The sequence below is a fragment of the Rhinoderma darwinii genome, chromosome 1 (genome assembly GCF_050947455.1).
Source record: "Rhinoderma darwinii isolate aRhiDar2 chromosome 1, aRhiDar2.hap1, whole genome shotgun sequence".
Classification (NCBI taxonomy): Eukaryota; Metazoa; Chordata; class Amphibia; order Anura; family Rhinodermatidae; genus Rhinoderma; species Rhinoderma darwinii.
Window position 1 is genome coordinate 127,779,626 of NC_134687.1, and position 25,339 is coordinate 127,804,964.

At 39.5% G+C, this 25,339-nt stretch overlaps 1 protein-coding gene across 4 annotated transcripts in view; it reads right to left on the reverse strand.

Annotated features, from left to right (window-relative positions):
* Window positions 1-1,844: 1,844 nt before the first annotated feature.
* DCLK2 (doublecortin like kinase 2) overlaps window positions 1,845-25,339 on the reverse strand; it is a 105,374-nt gene continuing 81,879 nt past the window's right edge. For 2 of the 4 annotated variants that reach the window (XM_075860363.1, XM_075860362.1), the window contains 6 exons: window positions 24,423-24,556; window positions 24,013-24,090; window positions 20,656-20,752; window positions 19,375-19,455; window positions 16,562-16,675; window positions 1,845-6,631 (listed from right to left, as the gene is read on the reverse strand). In XM_075860363.1, coding sequence (XP_075716478.1) covers window positions 6,488-6,631; window positions 16,562-16,675; window positions 19,375-19,455; window positions 20,656-20,752; window positions 24,013-24,090; window positions 24,423-24,556 — 648 coding nt within the window. In that variant the 3' untranslated portion in view covers window positions 1,845-6,487. Of the gene's footprint in view, window positions 6,632-10,735; window positions 10,825-16,561; window positions 16,676-18,981; window positions 19,166-19,374; window positions 19,456-20,655; window positions 20,753-24,012; window positions 24,091-24,422; window positions 24,557-25,339 lie in introns of those variants that run through there. The other 2 variants (XR_012883018.1, XM_075860364.1) reach the window with 2 other exon arrangements.

Consider the following 25,339-nt stretch of genomic DNA (forward strand, 5'->3'; position numbering starts at 1 on the left):
TGACCACACCAGATAATCGGTTGAAAAGGAAGAAATCTGTTGTTTTAAAGGGAATGTGTCACTAGAATTTTTTTTTTTTTCAGTTATGCAGTTAGTATATAAGTGATTACACATTGTTTTAATTTTTTCACAAGTCAGGAAATATTATAAATTAGATTCTAACATTTCCATGTGCTGGTCACTAGATGGAGCAATTCCCAAAATTGCAGCATTGGCAATGTGGTAAAGCAACCTCGCTCTAGTGTCCTCACACAATCCCCCCTCCCTTATCCTGGCTAGTGCCAGGAGAAGGAGGGGGTTGAATAGTCAAACCTCCTACACTGTGTGCCGCCATTTTCTGAGCGAATTCACAGTGCAGGAGAATTAGATACAGTGGTAATCAGACAGTATAACTCAAACATAATACACACATCACATACACAAACATAACTTACCAGCTCCTGCCGCCGCCTCCTCTCCTATACCTTGCGTCTTCGTTGCCTTGAACATATGGCCGGAAGCCGCGACCGGAAGTCGTCATCTTACTGTTCGGCCTCGGCTTCCGGTCCACATGAAAATCGCGCCGGATTTCACTCTGCCAGAGACCTTCCTTTTGGTCTGTGTGGGAAAGGCGCTATAGTGAATGGAACGGCTCCCGTTCGCATTCTCTATGGGGATGTATGTGCCGTATTCCATCTCTGTATGTGTCGTTAATCAACACATACAGAGATGAAAAAAAGTGATGCTGACCAGTGGGCATTTTGTGGCCGCATAAAAGATACGATTAGCCGATGAATGTTTGTTTGCTCATTCATTAGCTGATTTTTGCCCTGTTTACACAGGGCAATGATCGGGAAAGAGCGTTAGAATAAAGGCTCGTTCAACAGATCATTGGCCCATGTAAAAGTTCTTAAAGGGTAACTAAACTTTCAAAAAATAGTGACATGTCAGAAGTTTTGATCGGTGAAGTCCAAGCACTGAATCCCCACCGATCGCTTAAACGAAGCAGAAGAAGCACTCAAGTGAGCGCTGAGCTGCTTAGTTTCTGATTGGCTTTTCCCGGAAACGTTGTACGGGCTCAATGGGAAGTCTATGAGCCCCTACACCAATTGCTCGGCTTTCCAAGAAAAGCCGATCAGAAACTCAGTGGCTTAGCACTCACCTGAGTGCTTCTGCTGCTTCGTTTTAACGATCATGGGGGTCTCAGTGCTCAGACTGTCAGAAGTTTTTTGAAAGTTTAGTTATCCTTTAACAGTCTTTCTGTGTTTAGAAAGGAGTATATATGCCATGTGTGACGTTCAAACAGGTTTTATTCATATCTGAAGCAAGAGTGATGCTTCTGTTTTTTCTCATATTTTCTTATGCCTTTCCTTATGTAAATGAGTTATCTTATATCTAATCTCCTTAGAAACATCCACATTAGCCATTTTCACATTAGGAAAATATTTAAAAGCAGCCAAAGGTGCGTTTGGGTAGTTGCTTGTGTGAATGTGTCTCTGAGTAATAGAATGTCAGTGAGTGGGTTTAAGAGTCAGTGCACAAAAGAGTGGGAAAATTAAATATTGACAGATTTGATATACTTACTTACATTGGAGGCTTTTTAAGGTTGCATATGGATAGATAAACCATAAAATATGTCATGCCCACAAGTATTTAATTTTTCACTAGTCTGTTTGTAAGTCTATTCATGGAAAAAATCTTCTGTTAAATATTGATTTGTTTTATGGTTTTACTAGGATAGCTATGTTGTATTGTGTTGTTTGTTATTTATAATAGAGCAATGCCTCTCACGATCACTGACCACAAATATTGGAATAATCTATGCAAAACAAACAATAAAGAAATACAAACATTCTTCCATGAACAGGATGTTTATTGGAAATATTTTACATCTCTAGTACAAAATGAAAGCCATATACTGAGAGGTTCTAAAACATAATGTCCGCAAAAATGAGTAGCAAATACATGAACAGATAATAATACCTTGTGAAAATGTACCTGTGCACCCGAAAAGTGCAATACTGGCTAAAATAAACAACCAAATGACTAAAACGAAAACATTCATATGGAGAATCTTCAGACAATATTACGGCTTTCTGCGGCGCCCGGCTTATTATAAATTGATACAATCAGACTGGAGAATGGTTGTTTTTAGAAGAGGCTTGACCTATCTTATGGGACTGTTGTTTCTGGTAGGTTAATTCCTAGATACATTTTTATTTTTCTTGTTTTATTGGTATTGTTTTATTTTATTTTATTGTTAATCAGCAGGATGAGTCTTATAAAGTGCAATTTACATTATCAAGTATATTGGAGATACTGTAAGAGATCTTATCTTTTCCAAGTGAAGGTATGGTTCATAAATCGACCTCAGTAACTTCTACTTATCAAAAATATTGATGTGCCCAAACTGAACATCATCCAGCATGTTCACTGCATTAGGAAACACGGTCAATTATATGAGCAAATTGCTATTTTAATAAATGTACGTTTTCTATCTATTTCCTTATTAAAATATGAAGAAAGAAGTTACAGTTAGGTCCAGAACTATTTGGAAAGTGACACAAGTTTTGGCATTTTAGCTGTTTACCAAAACATATTGAATATACAGTTATATAATCAATATGGGCTTAAAGTGCAGACTCTCCGCTTTAATTTGAGGGTATTCGCATTCTAATTTGAGGAAGGGTTTAGGAATTACAGCTCTTTAATATGTAGCTGCCTCTTTTTCAAGGGATCAAAGGTAATTGGACAATTATCTAAAAAGCTATTTAATGGGCTGCATGGGCTATTCCCTTGTTAATCCATTATCAATTAAGCAGGTAAAAGGTCTGGAGTTGATTCCACGTGTGGCATTTGCATTTGGAAGCGGTTGCTGTGAACCCACAACATGAGGTCAAAGGAGCTCTCAATGCAAGAGAAACAGACCATCGTTAGGCTGAAAAAAAAATGTGGAAATCCATCAGAGAGATAGCACAAATGTTAGGAGTGGCCAAATCAACTGTTTGGTACATTCTTGGAAAAAAAAGAGCGCACTGGTGATCTCGTGAACTCCAAAAGGCCTGGACGTCCACGGAAGACAACAATGGTGGATGATCGCAGAATCCTTTCCATGGTGAAGAAAAACCCCTTCACAACATCTACCCAAGTGAAGAACACTCTCCTGGAATTAGGTGTATCAATATCTAAGTCTACTATAAAGAGAAGACTTCATGAGAGCAAATACAGAGGGTTCACCACAAGGTGCAAACCATAAATCAGCCTGAAAAATAGAAAGGCCAGATTAGACTTTGCCAAACAACATCTAAAGAAGCCAGCCCAGTTCTGGAACCGCATTCTTTGGACAGATGAAACTAAGATCAACCTGCACCAGAATGATGGGAGGAAGAAAGTATGAAGAAGGCTTGGAACGGCTCATGATCCAAAGCACAGCACATCCTCTGTAAAACATGGTGGAGGAAGTGTGATGGCATGGGCATGCATGGCTGCCAAAGGCACTGGGTCACTACTGTTTATTGATGATGTGACTAAAGACAGAAGCAGCCGGGTGAATTCTAAAGTATTCAGGGATTTACTTTCTTCTTAGATTCAACTAAATGCAGCAAGGGTGATTAGACGTCACTTCACAGTACAGATGGACAATGACCCAAAACATACTGCGGAAGCAACCCATGAGTTTTTTAAGGCAAAGAAGTGGAATATTCTGCAATGGCCAAGTCAATCACCAGATCTCAACCCGATCGAGCATGCATTTCACTTGCTTAAGACTAAACTTAAGACAGAAAGACCCACAAACAAGCAACAACTGAAGACAGCTGCAGTAAAGTCCTGGCAAAGCATCACAAAGGAGGAAACCCAGCGTTTGGTGATGTCCATAGGTTCCAGACTTCAGGCAGTCGTTGTCTGCAAAGGATTCTCTACAAAGTATTTAAAAAAACCAAAAACATTTAATTTATGGTAATGTTAATTTGTCCAATTACTTTTGAGCCCGTGGAATGAGGAGGCCGTGTAGAAAAATGGTTGCAATTCCTAAACGTTTCACGGGATATTTTTGTTCAACCCCTTAAATTAAACCTGAAAGTCTTCACTTCAATTACATCTCAGTTGTTTCATTTCAAATCCAATGTGGCAGAATGCAGAGCCCATGAAGATTGTGTCACTGTCCAAATAATTCTGGACCTAACTGTATGTATTGGTAGGGATCTTGTGCACAACCTTTGGACATTATCTGACCACAATAGTCAACCTATAGAAGACCTGTCAGATAGGCTGTAAATCACGTAGCATATAATTTATTTTATTTTGGGGGATTTTACATAACTATAAATACAATTTTTGTCAAATTTAAACTTTCGTGCAACGAAATATTTTTTTAATTTGTGATTAAGCGAGTCATCTTTTTTTCTTTTTTTATACTATATCTACGAAATATTCAGACTTCTGAGGAGTTGAAAATGACACACAGTCTTGGCAAAATAACAATGAAACAGACCTTTAATTATTTATTGTATGGGCAGGCAAATTTTTTTAAGAATGTATTTGTATTAGTAGAAGACATTTTTGAGTTGGATTGTATCCATATGGGTGTTCCTGTTTAGCTCTCTGCCTATGATTTCACTCATGTTCCATGGCCGCTCTGCTATAGGCATGCTCCTCTGCTCCTGCCATGTTTATAGACCAGCAAAGACGAACCTGGTTGTACTGCTAAATGCAGTTACAATGTAAAGTAAGGAAACCTCTGTCTACTATATTCTTAAAAATATTAAAGGAGTGATACACAGATACATGAACAGAGAGCTAAACAGGCATACCTATGGATACTACTAAAAAAAATCATTTGAAATTTGAAAATTCTCATTAGACCCGCTATGCTTATGGCTCCCGTTCAGCCTTCGAAGATGATTAGACCCAAAGGCCAATAGGGTCTATGACGTTCCCATTATAGTTACTATAACTAGTATTAAAAGATAATGGGGCAGATTTATTAATACTGTCTTAAATTTAGACAGCATAAAACTAGACGGTGCCAAATATATCACAGTAGCGTAACCTGCTTGGTAAATTTGATGCACTTTTCTCTTCCACTTCCATACGCCACTGCTTAGCTTACATACTTCACACCAATATTTTTTTTTAAAAAGGCACACGTCAATAATAAATCTGGTGCATTTTACGACTCCCCTTACCCACGTACTCTTTTCTAGACACTTTTCAAAATTGTCTAGTAAGGGCAAAAAAAGCATCTAAAACACAAAATAAATCTGCCGCATGGCATGTATGCCTGTTATTTGGCGCAGTTTGAGCCAGAATTCGGGCACAGTTTGCTTAGTAGATCTCCCCCATTGAATGTTCTTCTCCATTCCAAGTCGATCTTTACTGAAAACCGTTTTACAGCACACATACTCTACAATAGCAAATCAGATGTCCAAACTTTTTTGGCCATTGTAGCATGTGAGGGCAAATCACCCATGATTGTCTTTACCTCTTTAATATGTAGTGATTGGCAGACTCCTATGATAATTTGTAATAAAAGAAGGCCCCCATGTATATAGTAGCACAAGTACAAACCATGCACTGCAGCCGGCTCTAAACAGGTATTGAGTTCACCAATTTGTGTTGCAAGTTGCACAATATGGATGTGTTAAAAAAGCATAACTATATGCTTATGTATGTTTAATGCTAGAGTTTCCTATCCAGTATGACTATGAGAGGCTAAATTAGCTCAGCCCCTTGCACAATCCCACTGCTTATCTGGATATTGAGCAGTATTTTAGATAGAATTTTTATTTATTTCAGTTGCATTTCTTTTGTGGAGATCAGGTTTTGTACCTGGTTGTTGTGACATGCAGCAAAATTCTACATTCCATCCTGTAACAGAATAATTAGCAAGTTATTTTTACATAAATAATTGTAAGATCCAAACAAAGAAGTCAATGGAGGAACAAATCTTCAAATAAATATCCACTTGTTAAAACCATGTACCCTTTTCACCAGCCAAGGTCCTGGAATACTGCAGAATGGTAAGACTTAGCCCATTACACTGTAGCATTTGTAGAATCCGGAGTCTGATTTTATGATTTCTTAAAAAACTAAAACTATTAGTTGAAAATAAACAAAGTGAACCCGGGAATACTCTGTACTGCCCACCCAAAAAAAAAAAAAAGAACTTCTATTGTCAATGCAGAAAAAAATATGTGCTGCAGAGATCGTCTTCATAAAAGCTTAGTAGTGTTAACAAATCAGTAGCCATTTGACTAGCACTTCAACTTCAGAAACTAAAGTAGCTATTCCTTTTGCCCAATGCATTCTTCAAAAGTCGGGATTGCTCAAGTCCAATTCTAACACACTAATGAAACCTGGTGGAAGCCAGTAAGTGTTTCTCAGAAATAAAAAAGCAAACGTGTCATAATGAGAATAGCTATCGCCCGCAGGGTTTGGTCATCAGTTAACCTTATGGTAGGTGATCACACTGCCCAGTAGACAGTCCTCTGCTGCAGGCTTGAATCCCTCACATCAATTTGGTAGACCCCAAATCCAGGTGAAGGTCATCAGCCAATGCAGTCACCGTGCTGGTTTTCTTCTGGTCAGTGGTGCCATTTTTATCACAGCGTTTACAGCAAACAATCTGCCCTTGTTTATCAAGAGCTGTGTTCTGTAGAAAGAAATGGAAACAGAATTAGAAAACATGAACATTTCATAATATTATGGAGACATTGATTATACGCATGCAAAAGAGAAGGAAAAATAATAATGAAAGACTTCCAAAAAGATCTTTGATGTGATCTAACCAATCTCTTTAGATGACTCTGGTTTCAGTCTGATCTCCTTGTGTAGTTTTTTTGCTTGGACAATATTTCAATATTGGACACTTTCTCTGTATCTAATCTTAGTATTAGATAAATTCACAAATTATTAGATTTTGCTCCATTTCATCCAGAGATGATTACATATACAGGACTGTGAAAAAGTTTTAGGCAGTTGTGGAAAAATGCTGCAGTGTAAGAATGCTTTAAAAAATAGAAGTGTTAATAGTTTTTTTTAAGTAGTACAATACAAAGTGAATGAACAGAAGAGAAATGTAAATCAAATCAATATTTGGTGTGACCACCCTCTGCCTTCAAAACAGCATCAATTCTTCTAGGTACACTTGCACACAGGTTTTGAAGGAACTTGGCAGGGAGGTTGTTCCAAACATCTTGGAGAAATAACCACAGATCTTCTGGGGACGTAGGCTTTCTCAAATCCTTCTGTCTCTTCATGTAATCCCAAACAGACTCGATGATGTTGAGATCAGGGCTCTGTGGGGGCCATATCATCACTTCCAGGGCTCCTTGTTCTTTTTTACATTAAAGAAAGTTCTTAATGACATTGGTCGTATGTTTGGGGGTCATTGTCCTACTGCAGATTAAATTTGGAGCCAATTAGACATCTCCCTGATGGTATTGCATGACAGATAAGTATCTGTCTATATTTCTCAGCGTTGAGGACGTCATTAATCGTGACCGAATCCATTTGCAGAAATGCAGCCCCAAACTTGCAAGAGACCTCCTCCAAGCTTCACTGTTGCTTGCAGACACTCATTATTCTACCGCTCCCCAGCCCTTTTGGCAAACAAACTGCCTTATGTTGCAGACAAATATTTTAAATTTTGACTCATCAGTCTAGAGAAACTGCTGCCATCTTTCTGCACACCAGCTCCTATGTTTTTGTGCATAGTTGAGTCGCTTGACCTTGGTCGCAGTTCTTCCATGAAAACCACTTCTGGTCAGATTTCTCCGAACAGTAGATAGGTGTACCTGGGTCCCACTTTCTGCCAGTTCTGAGCTGATGGCACTGCTGGACATCTTCCGATTTCAAAGTAAGTAAGCCTGATGTGTCTTTAATCTGCTGCCCTAATTTTCCCTGGCCGACCACTGCGTCTACAGTCTTCTATATTGGCCATTTCCTTGTGCCTCTTCAAAAGACACTTGACTATAATCCTACAAAATCCATGACTTTGTGCAAGTGTACCTAGAAGAATTGATGCTGTTTTGAAGGCAAAGGGTGGTCACACCAAATATTGATTTTGTATTTTGTTAATGAATTAAAATTTTGAAAGCATTCTTACTTTGCAGCATTTTTACACAAATGCCTAAAACTTTTGCACAGTACTGTATATTGTCAGAACTTTAAACTGTGAGTCATTTTATGGGACACTTTAATTTGTTTGGTACTATATATACTATATGTATACTATATATTTTTGAGAAAATTACAAAAGTGTAAGGTCATAAAGAACATGCCATTAAACATTTTGGATGGGAAACAAATTCTCATTAAACAACGTGACACTGATCGTTTTAATGGAAGAAACATGAACAGGTTGAACTGACTAACAAAGCTGCAGCACACCTTCATGCGACACAATACATTAAAGGGGGTTTCCAGCTTCAGCAAAAAATGTTTATTCATCGTATAATAAAAAGTTATACACTTTTCTTGTATTAATTCATTACATTTTTCAAGATCTGCTTGCTCTTAGAGAATTGGATACTTTCAGGGAATGAAAATCTGTCCTGGTCAAGTAATAGAAACATAGGTGAACGAATCGCTACAATTACAGATATCAGGACTCTTTCTTGTAACGATCCCTGCACTTGTGTGACCATCACATGATCAGGACCAGGTTTTTGTCCTCCAGAAGTAAACGATGAAAGTTCCCTTTCATTGACAACAAGAAGAGATCTTAAAAACTGTAAAGTATTGATACAAAAAGTGTATTCACACTGAGTTTTTTGCAGGCGGAATTTCTGCCTCAAAATTCTGTTTGGAAGTTTGAGGCAGATTTTCCTCTCCCTGCACGCCAATTTTCGCTGCGTTTTTCGCCCGCGGGCATAACGCCGCGAAATACGCTTTCTCTGCCTCCCATTGAAGTCAATGGGAGGTCAGAGGCGTAAACGCCCGAAGATAGGGAATGCCGCTTCTTTTTCCTGCGAGACGGTTTTACCGCTCGCGGGAAAAAAGACGCCTCCGCCTCCCATTGAAATCAATGGGAGGCATTTTCTGGCCGTTTTTGACGAGTTTTTTGGTGCGGTTTCCACGTCAAAAAACTCAGTGTGAACATAGAAAGGTGGATAATTTTTTATTGTACAATGAATGAGCTCTATTTTCTAAAACCAGGAAATCCTAATAACACAAACAGCACATCTAGTCAACAATAAATAATGGCTACTCACATAGGTGCCATGCAAAGGGTAATATTAGCAGGAAAGCCAACAAGCCACTTCTCTTCAAGTGAAACTTGACATAAGGTATGCCGCCTGCAATTACGGTTTTATCCACAGGGCGGAAAGCCATGCCCACTGCAATGCTTAGTGTCTGAATCTGGGCCTTGAGTTGTTTTATATCATCATTAGCCAAAGAGGTTTTCTTTCTATTCAGAATGAATGGCTTGACAGTAAACCTCTGCTTGGGGCTACGTATTTTTATGATCTCACAGTTTATATACTGTATACGGTCATTATTATATCTCCTTCTTTCTAGTGGTACAGGGTATTATGTTATGCATTTATATAGCAGATAAAGCATTGCAGATGCAGTTAGTACATACCATTGTCCTGGACCTATGTAGAGGGGAAGCAAGGCAGGCATTTGGAAACAGGAGGGATGCAGGAAAGAAGCAAGGGATAGAAACTAGACTTACTAAAAGCAGAGTCAACAACACTGAATAAAATAGAAACAACAATGTATTCACATGTATATACAGCACTACCAGTGCACCATCCTAACCCTAACAAAATGAAATCGCACCGTGTGTTGATAAGATAATATGTAGTGTCTGTCCAATGTAATGTAATCTAATACAATTAATAAAACTGTGTCGGGAACATCCACTGCTGGCAATGTCTAAAAAACATAAATGTATGTAACCATAATTTTAACAAGTAACAATACAAAAATTTACCGTATAAAGAAATGAATAAGAAAAAAACATAACCAAACTATGATGTACTAGGGCACAAAAAATAAGTGTACCCCTCGCTTGAGTGGCTGTAATTTTACCTAGCTGGCAGAAGTAACTTTATATAATCATTCTATTTAGGGGGATTTTAGACTTTTTTTTCACAACACAGATCAATCTTAACTGCAAACAAATAACCATCTCATCTTTTTTAAGCCATGGACATACTTTTATGCTCTTTAGAGAAGGTGTCCTGCTTCCTAGCTTTCTACAGGTATGTAGACAACTGTCCTTCAATCTTATGGAAACAGATTACACAGCAAGTACTATTACTAGTTATTAACAACAAAATATATCATTACTGTTAAATTAAGACCTGCCATTCTCTTTTCAATGGAAATAGGTGGAAGATGATGCGCCAGGACACGTGACAAATGTTGGCTGTATCGTGATGCGTCGGGGCGGGATTGCAGGACGCAGTTGGAAGAGGGGGTACATGTGTTCATTAGGTGGAAAACCTCTTTAAATATAAATACCAGGTATATAAACTGACTAGATAGTTGGCTATTAATACAGGGTATTAAAGAATAAAAGAGAACGTACAGGTGGCAATTATATGATAACGATGAAATCTGTTCAGCATCCATAAATTCTGTTAAGTTAGCAAAAAATTATTTTCGCAGACATTTGTGAAGAAAGTGGTGCCAATTTAGACCTCCCGCTGCAAGAATTGAAGAGCAATGTGAAAGAAATAAGCAGAGAAAAGGGGCATGCAGAACAGTTCTTATTATAGTGTAGTACAATATATCTGTATACCAAGCCTCTGCTTCCTTCTCATCGTCACTGGCCCAATGTTAATGCAAGATATGGAGGTCAGAAGTTCCTTGTTACAAGTCAAACTCAAACTGTGAAATGAAATGTAGACAGCATCATCTGAAAGCTTTTCAAAACTAAATAAAAATAGTTTTTTTGTTGTAGTTGCTAAAAGTTTGTGTCCTTAAAAAAAGCATGTATGTACTGGTATAAAAATATTGGTATGTGCACTGAACTGTGTCTAAAATGTACAAATTGAAAAATAGAATTGTGGAAAAAGGAAGCTCTGTGTAGGGTAACACAGCCCATAGGAAAGGTGGATAGGTCTAGTCTGACTTGGGCTCTCCTAGCAGTTGTGTGAGCTGTCTGTATTGTGTGAATGCTTGCCTATATTGTGTGTATGCTGCCTCTTTCAATACTACATAGAAAAAAAAATCTTCACGGTTCATTTACATGCCCGTATTTTTTGTGCATACTAGGACTGGATCACAAAGGAGTGTAAATTTAAAAAAAACATTTACCTTCCATAGTCCCAGCTGTATTTTTTTTTATAAACCAGAAATAGGATTGGATACCACCATGGGCAAGACAAAAAAAAAGTGCAGACAGGAATACAGGCCATAAGAATGGGTTGGGGGTCACACATGGTCATTGCAGAGTGGTGCATGATCATTTAGCATTATAAATATAGTAAATATTCTTACTCTAACACTCACTGTGGCCATACAGTATATAGAGGAGAGTTTAATATCTGTTTATGTGAGTGCAGAACTGTGTGGCAGCCTTTATTGCTGCAGTGGTGTGTTTGCAGGGTGTAATGCCATGGCCGGCCTTAGCTACATGCTGTAAGGGGGGTGCCAGCGGGTGAATTTCTCCCGCTCTGCGGCTACTGCTCGGGGCGCCAGCGAGCAAAGTGTCACTCACTGTCCTCACTACTGGCTTCCCCGTCCCGCTCCCCCTCCTCGTCTTACGTCCTGAGTGATGATTAGGCGTGATGACATCACTCAGGACGCAAGACAGGGAGGAGACTATCTTACCATGCGTTCCTGGTCTGGCCATTTTCCCAGGGCTCCGCTCCAGCAGCGTCAGCGTGCACAGTGCACTGTAAGAAGCCCAGCAGGTCAGTCAGACTGTGGGCTTTGGTTGTATGGAGGCACTGATGGGGGTCTAAAAATGGCAAATGGGAAGAGGATTCAGTGCCACCTTGGTGCCTATTTGCTACTTATTGCGCCTTTAGTGTCCTGTTCAGTGCCCCTTCAATGCCCATTTGTCATTTATTGTTCTTCTGTGACAGAGGGTGCTAAAGGGGCAGTAAATGGCAAACATGCAACAAGGGGGAACTGAACATAAGGACACTAAAGGGGAAATAAGTGGAAAATGGGCACCATGGTGGCACTGAACGACACTGTTCATAAATGGCAGATGGGCACATTGTTCAGTTGCTTCATAGTGCACATTTACCATTTGTTTCCTTTTTAGACCCTGTGCACATTACGTTAAAGGGGTTAAAAATAAATTCTGTTGAAGCAGTGGAGAAGTTAAAATAAAAAAGAACTTATACGTACCTTTCTCCTCCCAGACGTTCCTGCGTTGGGGGCTCCCGTCACCTCTGTTCACTGTTTGTAAACAAAGCAGCTGCAGCGATGATGTACGGTCGGCGTGATGTCACCACTGCAGCCGCTCTGTATACAAACCGAGAATAGAGGTGACGGGAGCCCCCAACGCAGGAACGTCTGGGAAGAGAGAGGTAAGTATGGGCTGCTTTCTTATTTTAACCCTTTCAGGACTGAGACATTTTTTGCTTTTTCATTTGTTTTTCACTGCCCGCCTTCCTAGAGCCATAACTTTTTTTTATTTTTCCGTCAATAGGGTGGTGATTATGTTTTGCGGCATGAGTTGTAGTTTCTATTGGCACCATTTAAAGTACCATATGATGTACTGGGAAACTGAAAAAAATTCTTTGTGGGCTGAAATTAGAAAAAAACTGTGATTCCTCCATAGTTTTTTTGATTTCGATTTTACAGCTTTCATAGTGCGGTAAAAACGACAACTTAAAGAGGCTCTGTCACCACATTATAAGTGCCCTATCTTGTACATAATCTGATCGGCGCTGTAATGTAGATTACAGCAGTGTTTTTTATTTAGAAAAACGATCATTTTTGAGGGAGTTATGACCTATTTTAGCTTTATGCTAATGACTTTCTTAATGGACAACTGGGCGTGTTTTACTTTTTGACCAAGTGGTCGTTGTGGAGAGAAGTGTATGACGCTGACCAATCAGCGTCATAGACTTCTCTCCATTCATTTACACAGCACATAGTGTTCTTACTAGATCACTATGTGCAGCCACATACACACATATTAACGTTACTCAAGTGTTCTGACAGTGAATATACATTACCTCCAGCCAGGACAGGATGTCTATTCAGAATCCTGACACTTCGCTAACGTTTGTGTGAGATTTACAGCAAGGCAAGCACAATCTTGTCTTAAATAACAGTTTACAGCGTAATCTCGCAAGATTATGTTTGCTGTGCTGTAATCTCACACAAACGCTAGCGAAGTGTCAGGATTCTGAATAGACATCACGTCCTGGCTGGAGGTAATGTATATTCACTGTCAGGACACTTGAGTAACGTTAATGTGTGTGTATGTGGCTGCACATAGTGAACAACGCAGGATCACTATGTGCTGTGTAGATGAATGGGGAGAAGTGTATGACGCTGATTGGTCACTGATTGGTCAGCGTTGTCCATTAAGAAAGTCATTAGTATAATGCTAATATAGGTCATAACTCCGACCACATTATGTGCAAGATAGGCCACTTATAATGTGGTGACAGAGCCTCTTTAACTTTATTCTGCAGCTCAATACGATTACGGTGATACCAAATTTATATAGGTTTTTTTATATATTTTACAACTTTTACAAGGAAAACTATTTGTTAAAAAAAAAATGTTTCACCACATTCCGAGAGACATAACTTTTTTTTATATTTTTTTCTAAGCGATGTGAGAGCGGTGCAACTTTTTGGTAATTTTTTATGACGTTTTTTTAGAGCTAATGTGAACAAAAAAAGCGATTTTAGCTATTAACTTTTTTTTTTTACGGCCTTTACAGTGTGAGTTAAATAAGAAGTAATAAAAAGTACCAACATTGCCCACTTGGACAGCCGTTTTAATAGTTTTTCCTGTTATACAAAAGATAGCCTTTGAGTAAACGCAGTAAGGGCCAGTTCACACATTGTGTAAATTCGTTGCAGAAAATCCGCAGCAAAACAGTAGTAGCAAAGTGGGTGAGATAAAACAAAGCTCATCCACATGCTACGTAAATACTGAGCGTAAAAAACTGACCTGCGGTGCAGAGTTTTAGTCTGCAGCATGTCAATTGTATTTGCGTAAACGCACCTTATTTGTTGCGGGTTTTCCCCATTGTATTCAATGGGAGGTAAATTCTGCAACAAATAGCAGTTGTTGCGTTTTTTGCAGCGGGTTCGCAGCGATCCTGCCGCAAAAAACGGCACTAAGAAAACAAACAATATATTATACTTACCTAGGAATCTGTGTTTTATCCTCATGTGACCTCCGCTGCAGCCAATCACAGGCTGTAGCGGTGGTCACATGGATGAAACGTCATCCCAGGAGGCCGGCCCTCTGACATCATCCAGGCCGGCCTCCTGGGATGACGCTTCATCCCATGTGACCGCTGCTGCAGGCTGGCTAAGTGCTGCAGTTTTCCGCAGCAGACATTCCAGGTGAGACACTGCCCCACAGTTTGGTGCGGTTTTTCACCCAAAATTCCCTGCGGAGCACAGGGCGGATACGCTGCGTTCTTTTACACAGCGTATCTTCCCCGTGTGAACTCCGCCTAAGGCATAATTTACACGAGCGTTGCGCACCTCGGACGTGAAAAACGGCAGCTTTTCACGCCCGAGGTGCATCCATGATCGGCGCTGCGGGACGCGATGTCTCGCATCCCCCATTGATGAGTCTATGGAGGGATGCGTGAAAAAATAGGACATGGCCTATTTTCTCACGGACCCTTCACACGGTCCGTTGAAACAACGGCTGTGTGAACGGCCACATTGAATTACAAAGGTCCGTGGGACGGCTGATGTTTCAACGGCCGCCACACGGACGTTTAACACGCTAGTGTAAATAAGGCCTAAAGGTAATTTCACATTACATCCTGCCCATCCGTGTAATGTATGCACCGGGAATGCTCCCAGAACGTAAGGTAAACCGTCCCATACACCTGATGGAGGTTAAAAAAGCCTCAGTTCGGGTGGTACTGTGCTATTTTATGTAGTGGTGTCCAGTAAAAAAAAATTATACTGCATGTTTTTTGTGTCCATTTAATGTATGCGCCAGGAGCTTTTCCGCCGCATATGATAAATAGACAGGCAGGACGTAATGTGAAAACAGCCTTACCAAAACATAGGCCTTGTTCACACTGTGCCAAAAACGGCAGAAAAATCGGAGGCAGAACGCTCCAAACATCTGCCCATTGGGAAAACGGCGTTCTGTTCTGACGGGGCTTTTTTTACGCGGCCGTTTTGAAAAACGGCCGCAGAAAAATACGGCCACGAAAAAGAAGTGCATGTCACTTCTTGAGCCATTTTTGGGGCCGTTTTTCATAGACTATAGAAAAACAGCTCCAAAAACGGCTGTTAAAAACGCGACTTTGAATAAAAAAGGTCTAAAAATCAGGAGCTGTTTTCCCTTGAAAACAGCTCCGTATTTTGAGAAGTTTTTTATTTTGTGGGTGAACATACCCTTAAAAACACTAGTGTTTTTGTTAAGTTCTTTTTAAACTACAGGCGCTTTTGACGCGTATTCATCGCGTTTTTTGCACGGCTTCGGCGTGTTTTTTTCCCGCTCGATCAGAACTCCCATTGACTGTAGAAATTAGGTGAATTTTCAGTGCGTTTTACGTGCAAAAGAATTGACCTAACACTTCTTTTTTTACGCGACACATTTTTAAACAAAACGCGTCGCATGCACTTTCGGCGCGCTATATCATTGATGTCAATGGGACGCTTAAACCAAGCATTTTTTAAGCGTTTTTATGTGTGACAAATGCGCAAACAAAAGCACCAAATGCCGACAATACAGAACAATGATCTATGGAGTGGGGGGGGGGGGGGGCACCAAAGGGCAATTCCGCACAGGGCACCCTGTAGCCTAAGGCCGGCCCTGTGTAACGCTAAGTGACATAGATGTTTAGCCTGGGTACGGACCTACTTGAAAGATGTTACTATGAAAAGGTAAGTGGCTTTATACAGTTTGATCGAATGCTGTACTAAGAACCTCATGTTTATAAAAAAAAAAATATTATTTTAGTAATAACAGCTATTTTTTTTTTCTCTTTATCAGGTGTTAAAAATTTAGTCTGGGTTCACAATTACTCATATACCCTCAAATGTTACAAAAATTAAGTGGTGCGCTGACCATTTTATATCCTCTAATTTTGGCCATTTTTGCTGTACACATAAAATAATGGTTTGCCGCTTTAAGATGTTTAGAGAGTATGTTTATTAATGTTCACATCTGCATCAAGGCTTTCCAATATTCTGCTTCATCAACGAAAAACAGGAGCCACCATGAGTTTTCGTCACTTTGCCTGCTGCGCTATTTTGTTCGGGGACAACAATAGAATCTGTGACAGTGGCTCCTGATGGAGCCTCCGACACAGATGTGAACAGAGCCTTAGGAGAAAAAAATGTTTCACAGAAACCGACATCAACTTGTAGTAAATGCATTGTTCTTTTACATGTAAAGCTAATAGACACATGCGTCATCGAGCCAGCCTTTAAAGAAACAGACTCACCATAATCACAGACACTGCAGCGGAGGTGTTATTATCCTTCGGTAAGGAGTTAAAATGCTGTTTTAATTTACCTGTGACTTCAACCTGCATATTATTACCCAGTGAGGCATCATCCTGTATATAAAAAAAAACAACCAGGAATTATTATATGGCATTGTAACCAAATATATAGCTGCTGCCCACACTCTAGTTCACACGTTTGATATAATGTATATTAAAGTGGATCTATCTTGAACATATACTGCCCAGGATATTATCATGACAGGTCCGACTAAGAATTATACCAAATGGCACAAGAAAATAAAGTGCCATTGGGATAATAGCCAAAAAGAAAGAATACAGAGGACACAAAGTTATGTGTCTGCTGTATTCATGTGCTCGGCCACCCCTCACCAATGATTGATGGCTACTGATGAATCAAATTGCTTCAGTCATTGATGTGGGGGTGGGTGAAGTGCCAAGCTCATGAATAGGGTGGACTCGTGTCTATGAGTTGGGTGTATTTTTTCTTAGCCGCGATTTTCCAAATGGCACAATATTTTCTTTTTACTCTTGGTATAACAGCTAGACTGACCATCATGTTTATATGCTGCCCATTGAAAGGGCAGCATATTTTCATGACAGATCCGCTTTAAAGCTAAAAATGTACAGAAAGTTTCTGTTACAAATGAACCATTTGTTAACATTTCATTGCGAACTTACATCAAGGTACTGGATGTGCTATTATTTAGAAATGCTATAGCACTGTTGTTTTGGACGCCATATGCCACTGTTATATGGGCACTTTATGATATTATTTATTATTTGGGCAGAATTTTTCCCCATTTTTATTCTTCCAAAAATGGCAGGAGGCACAGTGTACCCAGTGACCTCCACAGAATATTTCCACATCTTGTCTGCTGCACTCCACCGCCTGAACTTTTCAAACCCCCAGCAAATTATTATGTAAAAGATAACCGCAACATCCATGAAAAAAATGTATCAAGGCCTTCATGAGCCCCTGCATGTACCAGGACTGGAGGCTTACCAGATACAAAAGTACAAACAGAATATTATGATAGTCTATAGTGGATGTCACAATTACTTTTATGGGACCAATGACCATTTATTTTCTTTTTAGGGTTTATGTTCCAGGCTGTTAAGTGGTTAACACTAGATGTCACACATTTGTAAATATAATGTACTCTGAGACTGGTCTTACCTGTTAATATTGTATGTCTGTCACATTTACAAATTTCTTTATTCCTAATATTCCCTAATGATCAGATGGGTTTATACATTCCCTTCAGTTAAAATCTTAGTCCATGCTTTCTCCTAGCTTAGAACTTGTTTTCAATGGACACTAAGATTTTTACAATATTGTTATCTTTGGTCTACAGTTATGTGAAAAACTAAGGACACCTAATGTTAAGTTTTTTTTATTGTTTATTCTATTGTATTTATTGTGTAGTATAGGTAGAATTTCAGAAAATATTACTGTGGAAGTTTTAGTCCAAAGCTGGCTATACACTTAAGATTTGGATCGGCCACAATGTGTAATAACTATCTGGCCGTCAACATGCCAGACTGAAATGGTAGATCAGGGACAAAGTTAAACAAATACTGTGGTAAAAAAAACAGAATGCTTTTGATAATTTTGGACGACTTTCATCTTATGTGTATGGTCTGCTTAAGTTCCTATCACTAAAGCGCTAATTTATATCAATAAGCCCCAAGGATCCTGGTTAAATGATAAAATTAGACTAGCACGCTTGCCTTTATTCATCCCGATACCGAGCTAACTACCTCATAAGCTAGACCTCCCATATCTCTGCTTGAATCTTCTATGCAGGATATCCAGTGTTGGCAGTCTTTATTTAGATTCAGAATCTGAAATTCCAGATAAGCAGTTGAACACATCTGCACATCAAAATTCACCCCGATATGGTTGTTCAAATAAATATTACATAACACAAACGCTACACACTTTGGCGTGTGCTATGATGTAGGAGTGGCTATAAGATTATTGGAGAGTAAAACTGGGCTACTGAATTTCCCATTTAGTATTTCTTCACTGAATTTATCTCAGATGTCCAGACTATTAATACCACAAAGTACTAAAAAATGAGACGGTATTCAGGTGGTTAATAACTAACTTATAACCTCAAGTATATTGCCAGTAGAATTCAACCCCAATACTAACTCTTCTACAAATGTGACCTATGGTCTGTGATATTCAGTATACGGTATGCTCTTGGGAGTTATCAGGGAGAAGTAGTAACCCAGACAATTCTTCCAACTTTTTGTTTTTTAGCACTTTTATGTGTGTTCTGTGACAGTTTCTCTACTATAGTTTAATGAAATATGTACATTAAAATGACTCAACGAATTCTTGAATATGTTTATCATTCTCTTTATTTTTTAAAACATATTTTTGGTAATGGAGTAATGAAGATTATTTCACTATTTTGCCTTTCTTTTTTCTTTATCTGAAGGTCCAATTTTTTATAAAACAGGTTGTCAAATTTCTAAACTGCTGATGAAAATCATTTTGTTAAAGGTAACTCTGCAAACCTTTCTTCTCTGTTTCTTTACCAGACGGACGCAATGTTTCGGGCTATACACCTGTATGAACATTCCGTTAATTACATGTTTGTAAGGAAAGAATGGGCAAGAAACTAAGCAACAACTATTCCATGTAACTCATTTACACTACATTACATGATGCAAAATGGGAAAACAGGAAGGGATATATATATATATATATATATATATATATATATATATATATATATATATTTTCTTAAATAATATTATAAGGGGATTGTACTCACAGACACCCAGGGGTGAGAGAGGATCTGATCTGCTGTGAACCTGTCTTCTACATTTACTTGCAGCATACAACTGATCAGCTCCTAGAAAAAAAATGTCACCATTACTTTTTGTAATACTGATTTCAATGTGTGAGACCTGCAGTCCCCTACATTAATATCTGGAGATCACATTGTTGACAGCGGGCCCCATTCTAAGCAAGCCAAGTATCACGTGCACACGATAATGATACTAGGATGGGCAGATTTCTTTGCTGATCACTCTGTATGGAACCTCCGCATAAAACTTGCACCCATTCTAAACTGAAATTGATAGATTTCTTGACCACTAACTTAGACAGATCAGATGATTAGATCTTTTACTTCCTGTTATTTGATCTGGTTATAAATGGAATTAAAACAGTTGATGTTTCCGCATTACTGTAAATAGCTTATTTTATTACAAAAATAAATATACAGGGCGGGGGTGTCACATTTTAATCCTAGTTTACTTATTAGGCACAGGAGTTCTAAGTTCAGACCCTTTGGGTTGATCGGATGAAAATTGAAATTCTTCTGGCGAATTCTACTGAGATTACAGGTTGCCATACAACAAGCTACAGTAAAGGCTTCAGCACCTATTTTGTTTCCTGCAAATAAAGGATATTTGTAGGTAGGTGTCTATCCAAATGTAGAGTACAAAAACTAAAATGCACAATTATTGGGCTAGAGCTACCAGACACAGAAATGAGTTCAATTTGGATTTCTTTGCGGATACTGACATGCACTGTGCAAATTAAAATAATCCACATAAATGACACTATGATGAATGCAGATAAAAATATATGCATTTAAATCAATATTTCCTGGCATCCCTTGTAGTTAAGTAATACCAAATAATTATAAATGACTGATTTTGTACACAATGGAATCACATGCGGGCACGTCAAATGCTCATTAAAAAAATGACTGATGACAAACCAGCGGTCATTTCCTATTCCAGTCTCCTTAGGCCTCTCATAAACATTAGACATCCAATTGCTTGAGGTCATGGATGTCACATCACATCTCCAGACAGCCATCATATAAGTGACTGAGGCTACAGACTGGGTCTTGCACACATAATACAGTGACCTATAAGACCATATTCGGGTATGTGCAAAACGTGAATTTTTTGGAGAAAACCAGTTAATACAATTTTTTGCTTACATGCACTACTTAAATAACTGGACATCTCTATAGTATTAGTGTCTACTCTGGATATTGAAGTTATTCATTTCGAAATCCAATATTTTAAACTCAAACCTTTGCAGTGTCCGTAATGTTATCCCAGTAAGGGGAGGGGAATTCCAGCTTTCCAATCAGAATTTGATCAAAAAGATCTTCCTGTAGATTATTCTCACTGTGAAGAAAATAAATAATCCATAATTCTGAGCAAAGGTTATGACATTTCACATTATGACATTTCCAACTCTACACATAGGGCTACTAAGTTGTCTTGTGATGTCACTATCTCTAAGATATTAGTTCTGTCTATATACCAGGACGGTTCATTGATTCCAAGTGATGCTTCTAATCCACTCTGAAATGGTTGCAGACTGATATGATCAGACATGTTTCTTAAAAAATGACAACAGAGCTTATCTGTCAAACTCCGTAGTAAGACTCAGAAAAGTATAATCTATGTATATATATATATATAGTAAATGTCTGTGCTACTAGCACTATGTAGAACAATGGAATAGACTATTTGCAAAAATAATAGACCTCATTTGCAAAGTTAGAATTGTACATATATATATTTTGTGTGTGTGTGTATATATATATATATATATGAGTGTGTGTGTGTGTGTATATATATATATATATATATATATATATATATACACACACACATATACATACACACATAGGAGTGGGCGTGTTAGAGGAGAGACAAGGCGGCCAGGCAGCGCAGAAAATCTTAGAGTGAAGGAAGAGGTGTGCACGACGAGATAGGAGGAGGGGGGCGTGTTCTATGATTGATGACGCTACGTGTCTTTGCTAATACAGCACTTCCGACTGTGTAGAGACACGGCGCGTCATCAACTACCTTTAGGGTCTATTCAGACAACAGGGTCCGGCGGTTTTGGTCCGTTTTCTCGGCCATTTTGCATCCGTTCCGGGCCATGCTTCCTTTTTTAACGGCCGATTTTAACCCGTTTTGCATCCGTTTTTTTCTTTGTCCGTTTTGAAAACGGATGAATTTCATTTGTAAATTTTCTGCCACACACTTCCCTCTGTAGATAATGCCAAAACTACCCTCTGTAGATAATGCCACACACTACCTTCTATAGATACTGCCACAGACCCCCTGTAGGTAATGCCACTCAGCGTCCCTGTAGGTAATGCCACACAGCCCCCTGTAAGCAATGCCCCACAGCCCCCTTGTAGGTAGTGCCACACAGCCCCCTGTAGGTAGTGCCACACAGCCCTCTGTAGGTAATGCCACACAGCCCCCCTGTAGGTAATGCCCCACAGCCCCCCTGTAGGTAGTGCCACACATTCCCCCTGTAGTTAGTGCCACACAGCCCCCCTGTAGGTAGTGCCACACATTCCCCCTGTAGTTAGTGCCACACAGCCCCCCTGTAGGTAGTGCCACACAGCCCCCTGTAGGTAGTCCCACATAGCCCCCCTGTAGGTAATGCCACACAGCCAGCCACCCTGTAGGTAATGCCACACAGCCCCCCTGTAGGTAATGCCACACAGCCCCCTGTAGGTAATGCCATATAACCCCCCTGTAGGTAGTGCTACAAAGTGCTTGTACATAGTCACCCCCCATAGATGGCACCACCCTACTTTCCTGTAGGGGATGGCTCTAGGAGAAATCCCTCACTTCGCTGTCCATATATGGACAGTGAAGGCAGGGACTTCTCCTGGAGCGGAGTCCCCAGCCACATCGCTGGGGATTCCGCTTCAGAAGTCCCTGACGTCACTGTGTCCATATATGGACAGTGAAGGCAGAGACTTCTCCTGGAGCGGAATCCCCGGCCACATCGCTGGGGATTCCGCTTCAGAAGTCCCTAACGTCACTGTGTCCATATATGGACACAGTGAAGTCAGGGACTTCTCCTGGAGCGGAATCCCCAATCCCGGCCACAGCGTTGCCGAAGCTGTGGCCGGGGATTGGGGATTCTGCTTCTACAGGGAGCAAAAAAATACCCTCCTCCTCCTCACATGCACTTCGCACTGTGAGGAGGAGAAGGAGAGAGTGAGCGACGGCAGACACGGCTGTCACACTACACACCGACACCAAATAGTTCAAATGTGCGCATGCGCAATGGAAAATACACGGCTGCTGAAGACGCAGCCATATCATTTAACAGAGCATGCGTGGTGGGGTGTGTGTCAACCACGCATGCTCTAAGCAGATGGGGAAACACGTGGTACAGTTACGTCATTTGTGATGTAACCGTACACTGTGAAAGCCGGAAACAGGAAGTTAGCTAGCGGAGCGAATGGACGGGTTTGCACAGGAAGTGCAAATTTTGGATTACCAAGCGGTCACATGACGGAAGATGGGATACGCCACTACATTCATCTGATCAAACGTAAGTACATTGCAAATTTATATGTTTTCCATTGTTTAGTTTAACTAAATGTAATTTTTTGCTTCCGGAAAACCCCTTTAAGGATTATTTTCTTTAGACCATCCAGAGCTGCTATTCTTTGTCAAGGAAAGAAACTTACAGGAGTCCATGGTTTTTCCTCCAAGTGTGAAGGCAGACACAGGGACAATAAATGCTATTCTCAGGACCCATTAATAAAGTCCTAATATCCCCAATTCTTGGAATATAAGATGGAGGCGTTCTAACACTTTCCAGTAATTTTTAAATGACAAATCTTCTGCATTATATACTTTCTGCCATGGAAGGAAATAAAGGGCAGACGTGATAATTATCAGCAGCATAGTCTAATTTTTCACAATTGAAAATTGGATTCACACCCGGCAGATTTTGTTGCAGAAATTTCTGCAAATGATAAACAGTTCCATTTATCAAAATGGAACTTGCAGAAATCCCTGTGCTTGCTGTAGAAACAACCACATTCAGATGAATGGAACTGATTTTCACTCGCAGAAATTTCTGCAACAAAATCTGCCGCGTATGAATCCACTCTAAAACTGCAAAATGTTTGAAATGATCTACATTTATTAGACTGTTTATACTTTTAGGTAGGGCTGGGCGGTTATGACCTAAATAAAAATCATGATTAATTGAACATGTAACCTCAATTACGATTAATTAGGCACCACCCCTCGTTGCATACCACGCCCCCTATTTGCATGCTACGCCATTGAATTAATATTTATCCCCTGAGCCTGATGTATAATACTGTACATAATATACCCCCTGACACTGCCTCACAGTATATTGCTCCATAGTGCTCCTCACACAGTATAATGCCCCATAGCTGTCCCAAAACAGTATAATGCCCCTACAATCTTCAATAACTTTTATGAAAAGTGACATTTGTGTGGACTACACAAAAGTTGCAGTCAGCCTAAAGAAAGATATTTCTACCACTAGAAAATATATGTCATTGTATGCATTGAATACACTGTCTGAAAGCATTAGTAATTCAACATTTTACCATAACAAAAGAGAAAATAAAAAATATTACCTTCGGAAAGGTGGGAATCCACAGAGTAAGATATATGTGATCACTCCAGCTGCCCATATATCAACTTTTAAACCATACCTAATAAAGATAAATAAAACAAAGCGATTCACAACAACTCTCACCATCCGAATAATGCATAACCTATGAACTATGCAGGCAAGAGTAGGCAGCAAGAGTCCATGATTACAACTATACCATATGAGCATGGTACCTATAGCATGCAGTGGATAAAAGGTTAGGAACTAGACTCACTAGGATAGCAGCTGTTATGTCTGCTACCCAGATAGTAAAACCATGGCATGGTCAGAATCTCTGTCACACACATTTTATTCCAAAAACATGCAAGCATCCCAGTAATCCCCATAATCCTTGAATCATGCAGCAGACATGTTACACATTACTGAACTTACCCAGTCTCTGCAATTATTTCTGGAGCAACATAAGTTGGTGTACCACAGACGGTGTAGAGCGGCCCATCCACTATTGTCGCCAATCCAAAGTCTCCAAGCTTTAAAGATTTAGTTTTATCAGGGTATTCACAAACCTCAATGAAAAAGAATACATTAGCGTAAAAAAAATAAAAGAATTTTAAATCCAGTCTCTTTTTGTTATACTGTAGGTCTTCATTATTTCACCACAATGCCCACATTGCCTCTCATTGTAAATGACTGAGAGAAGTACCCTTTCTAAGGGTATGTTCACACACAAACTCAAAAACATAAGAAAATATGGAGCTGTTTTCAAGGAAAAACAGCTCCTGATTTTCAGACGTTTTTGAGCCACTTCCGATTTTCGCAGCATTTTTTACGGCCGTTTTTGGAGCTGTTTTCTATAGAGTCAATGAAAAACGGCTCCAAAAACGTCCCAAGAAGTGTCCTGCACTTCTTTTTCCAAATATAGGGTCTGGGCTATTCAGACCAACACATACAGGCCACCTGCTTAGTATAAATGTTCTCTGCCACACACAACTTGTTTTTCTCTTGTCTGAAACTGCTTCCAAGTTCTCTTGCTGCTAGGCAGGTTCTGGTTGGCAAATGGAGCACACTTCTGTTTGCCAACCAGAGAATTAAAGAGGGCACAACCGGTAGAAATGCATGGAAGATGCAGATAAGGCAGAAGAATTAACATACCAGAGGACTGACAAATACTTTTTTTTATATACTTTATATTTTTCAGCCCATTACAAGTGAATCAAAATAACAAGTCAATATATAAATTTCTTCAAGTAAATGTTCGCTTGTGGGAAATACAAGAGAGATAACATACAAAGGGTTTATCTTATACAACGTAACAGTTTAATTTGCTTATAGAAGTGGATTTAAAGATT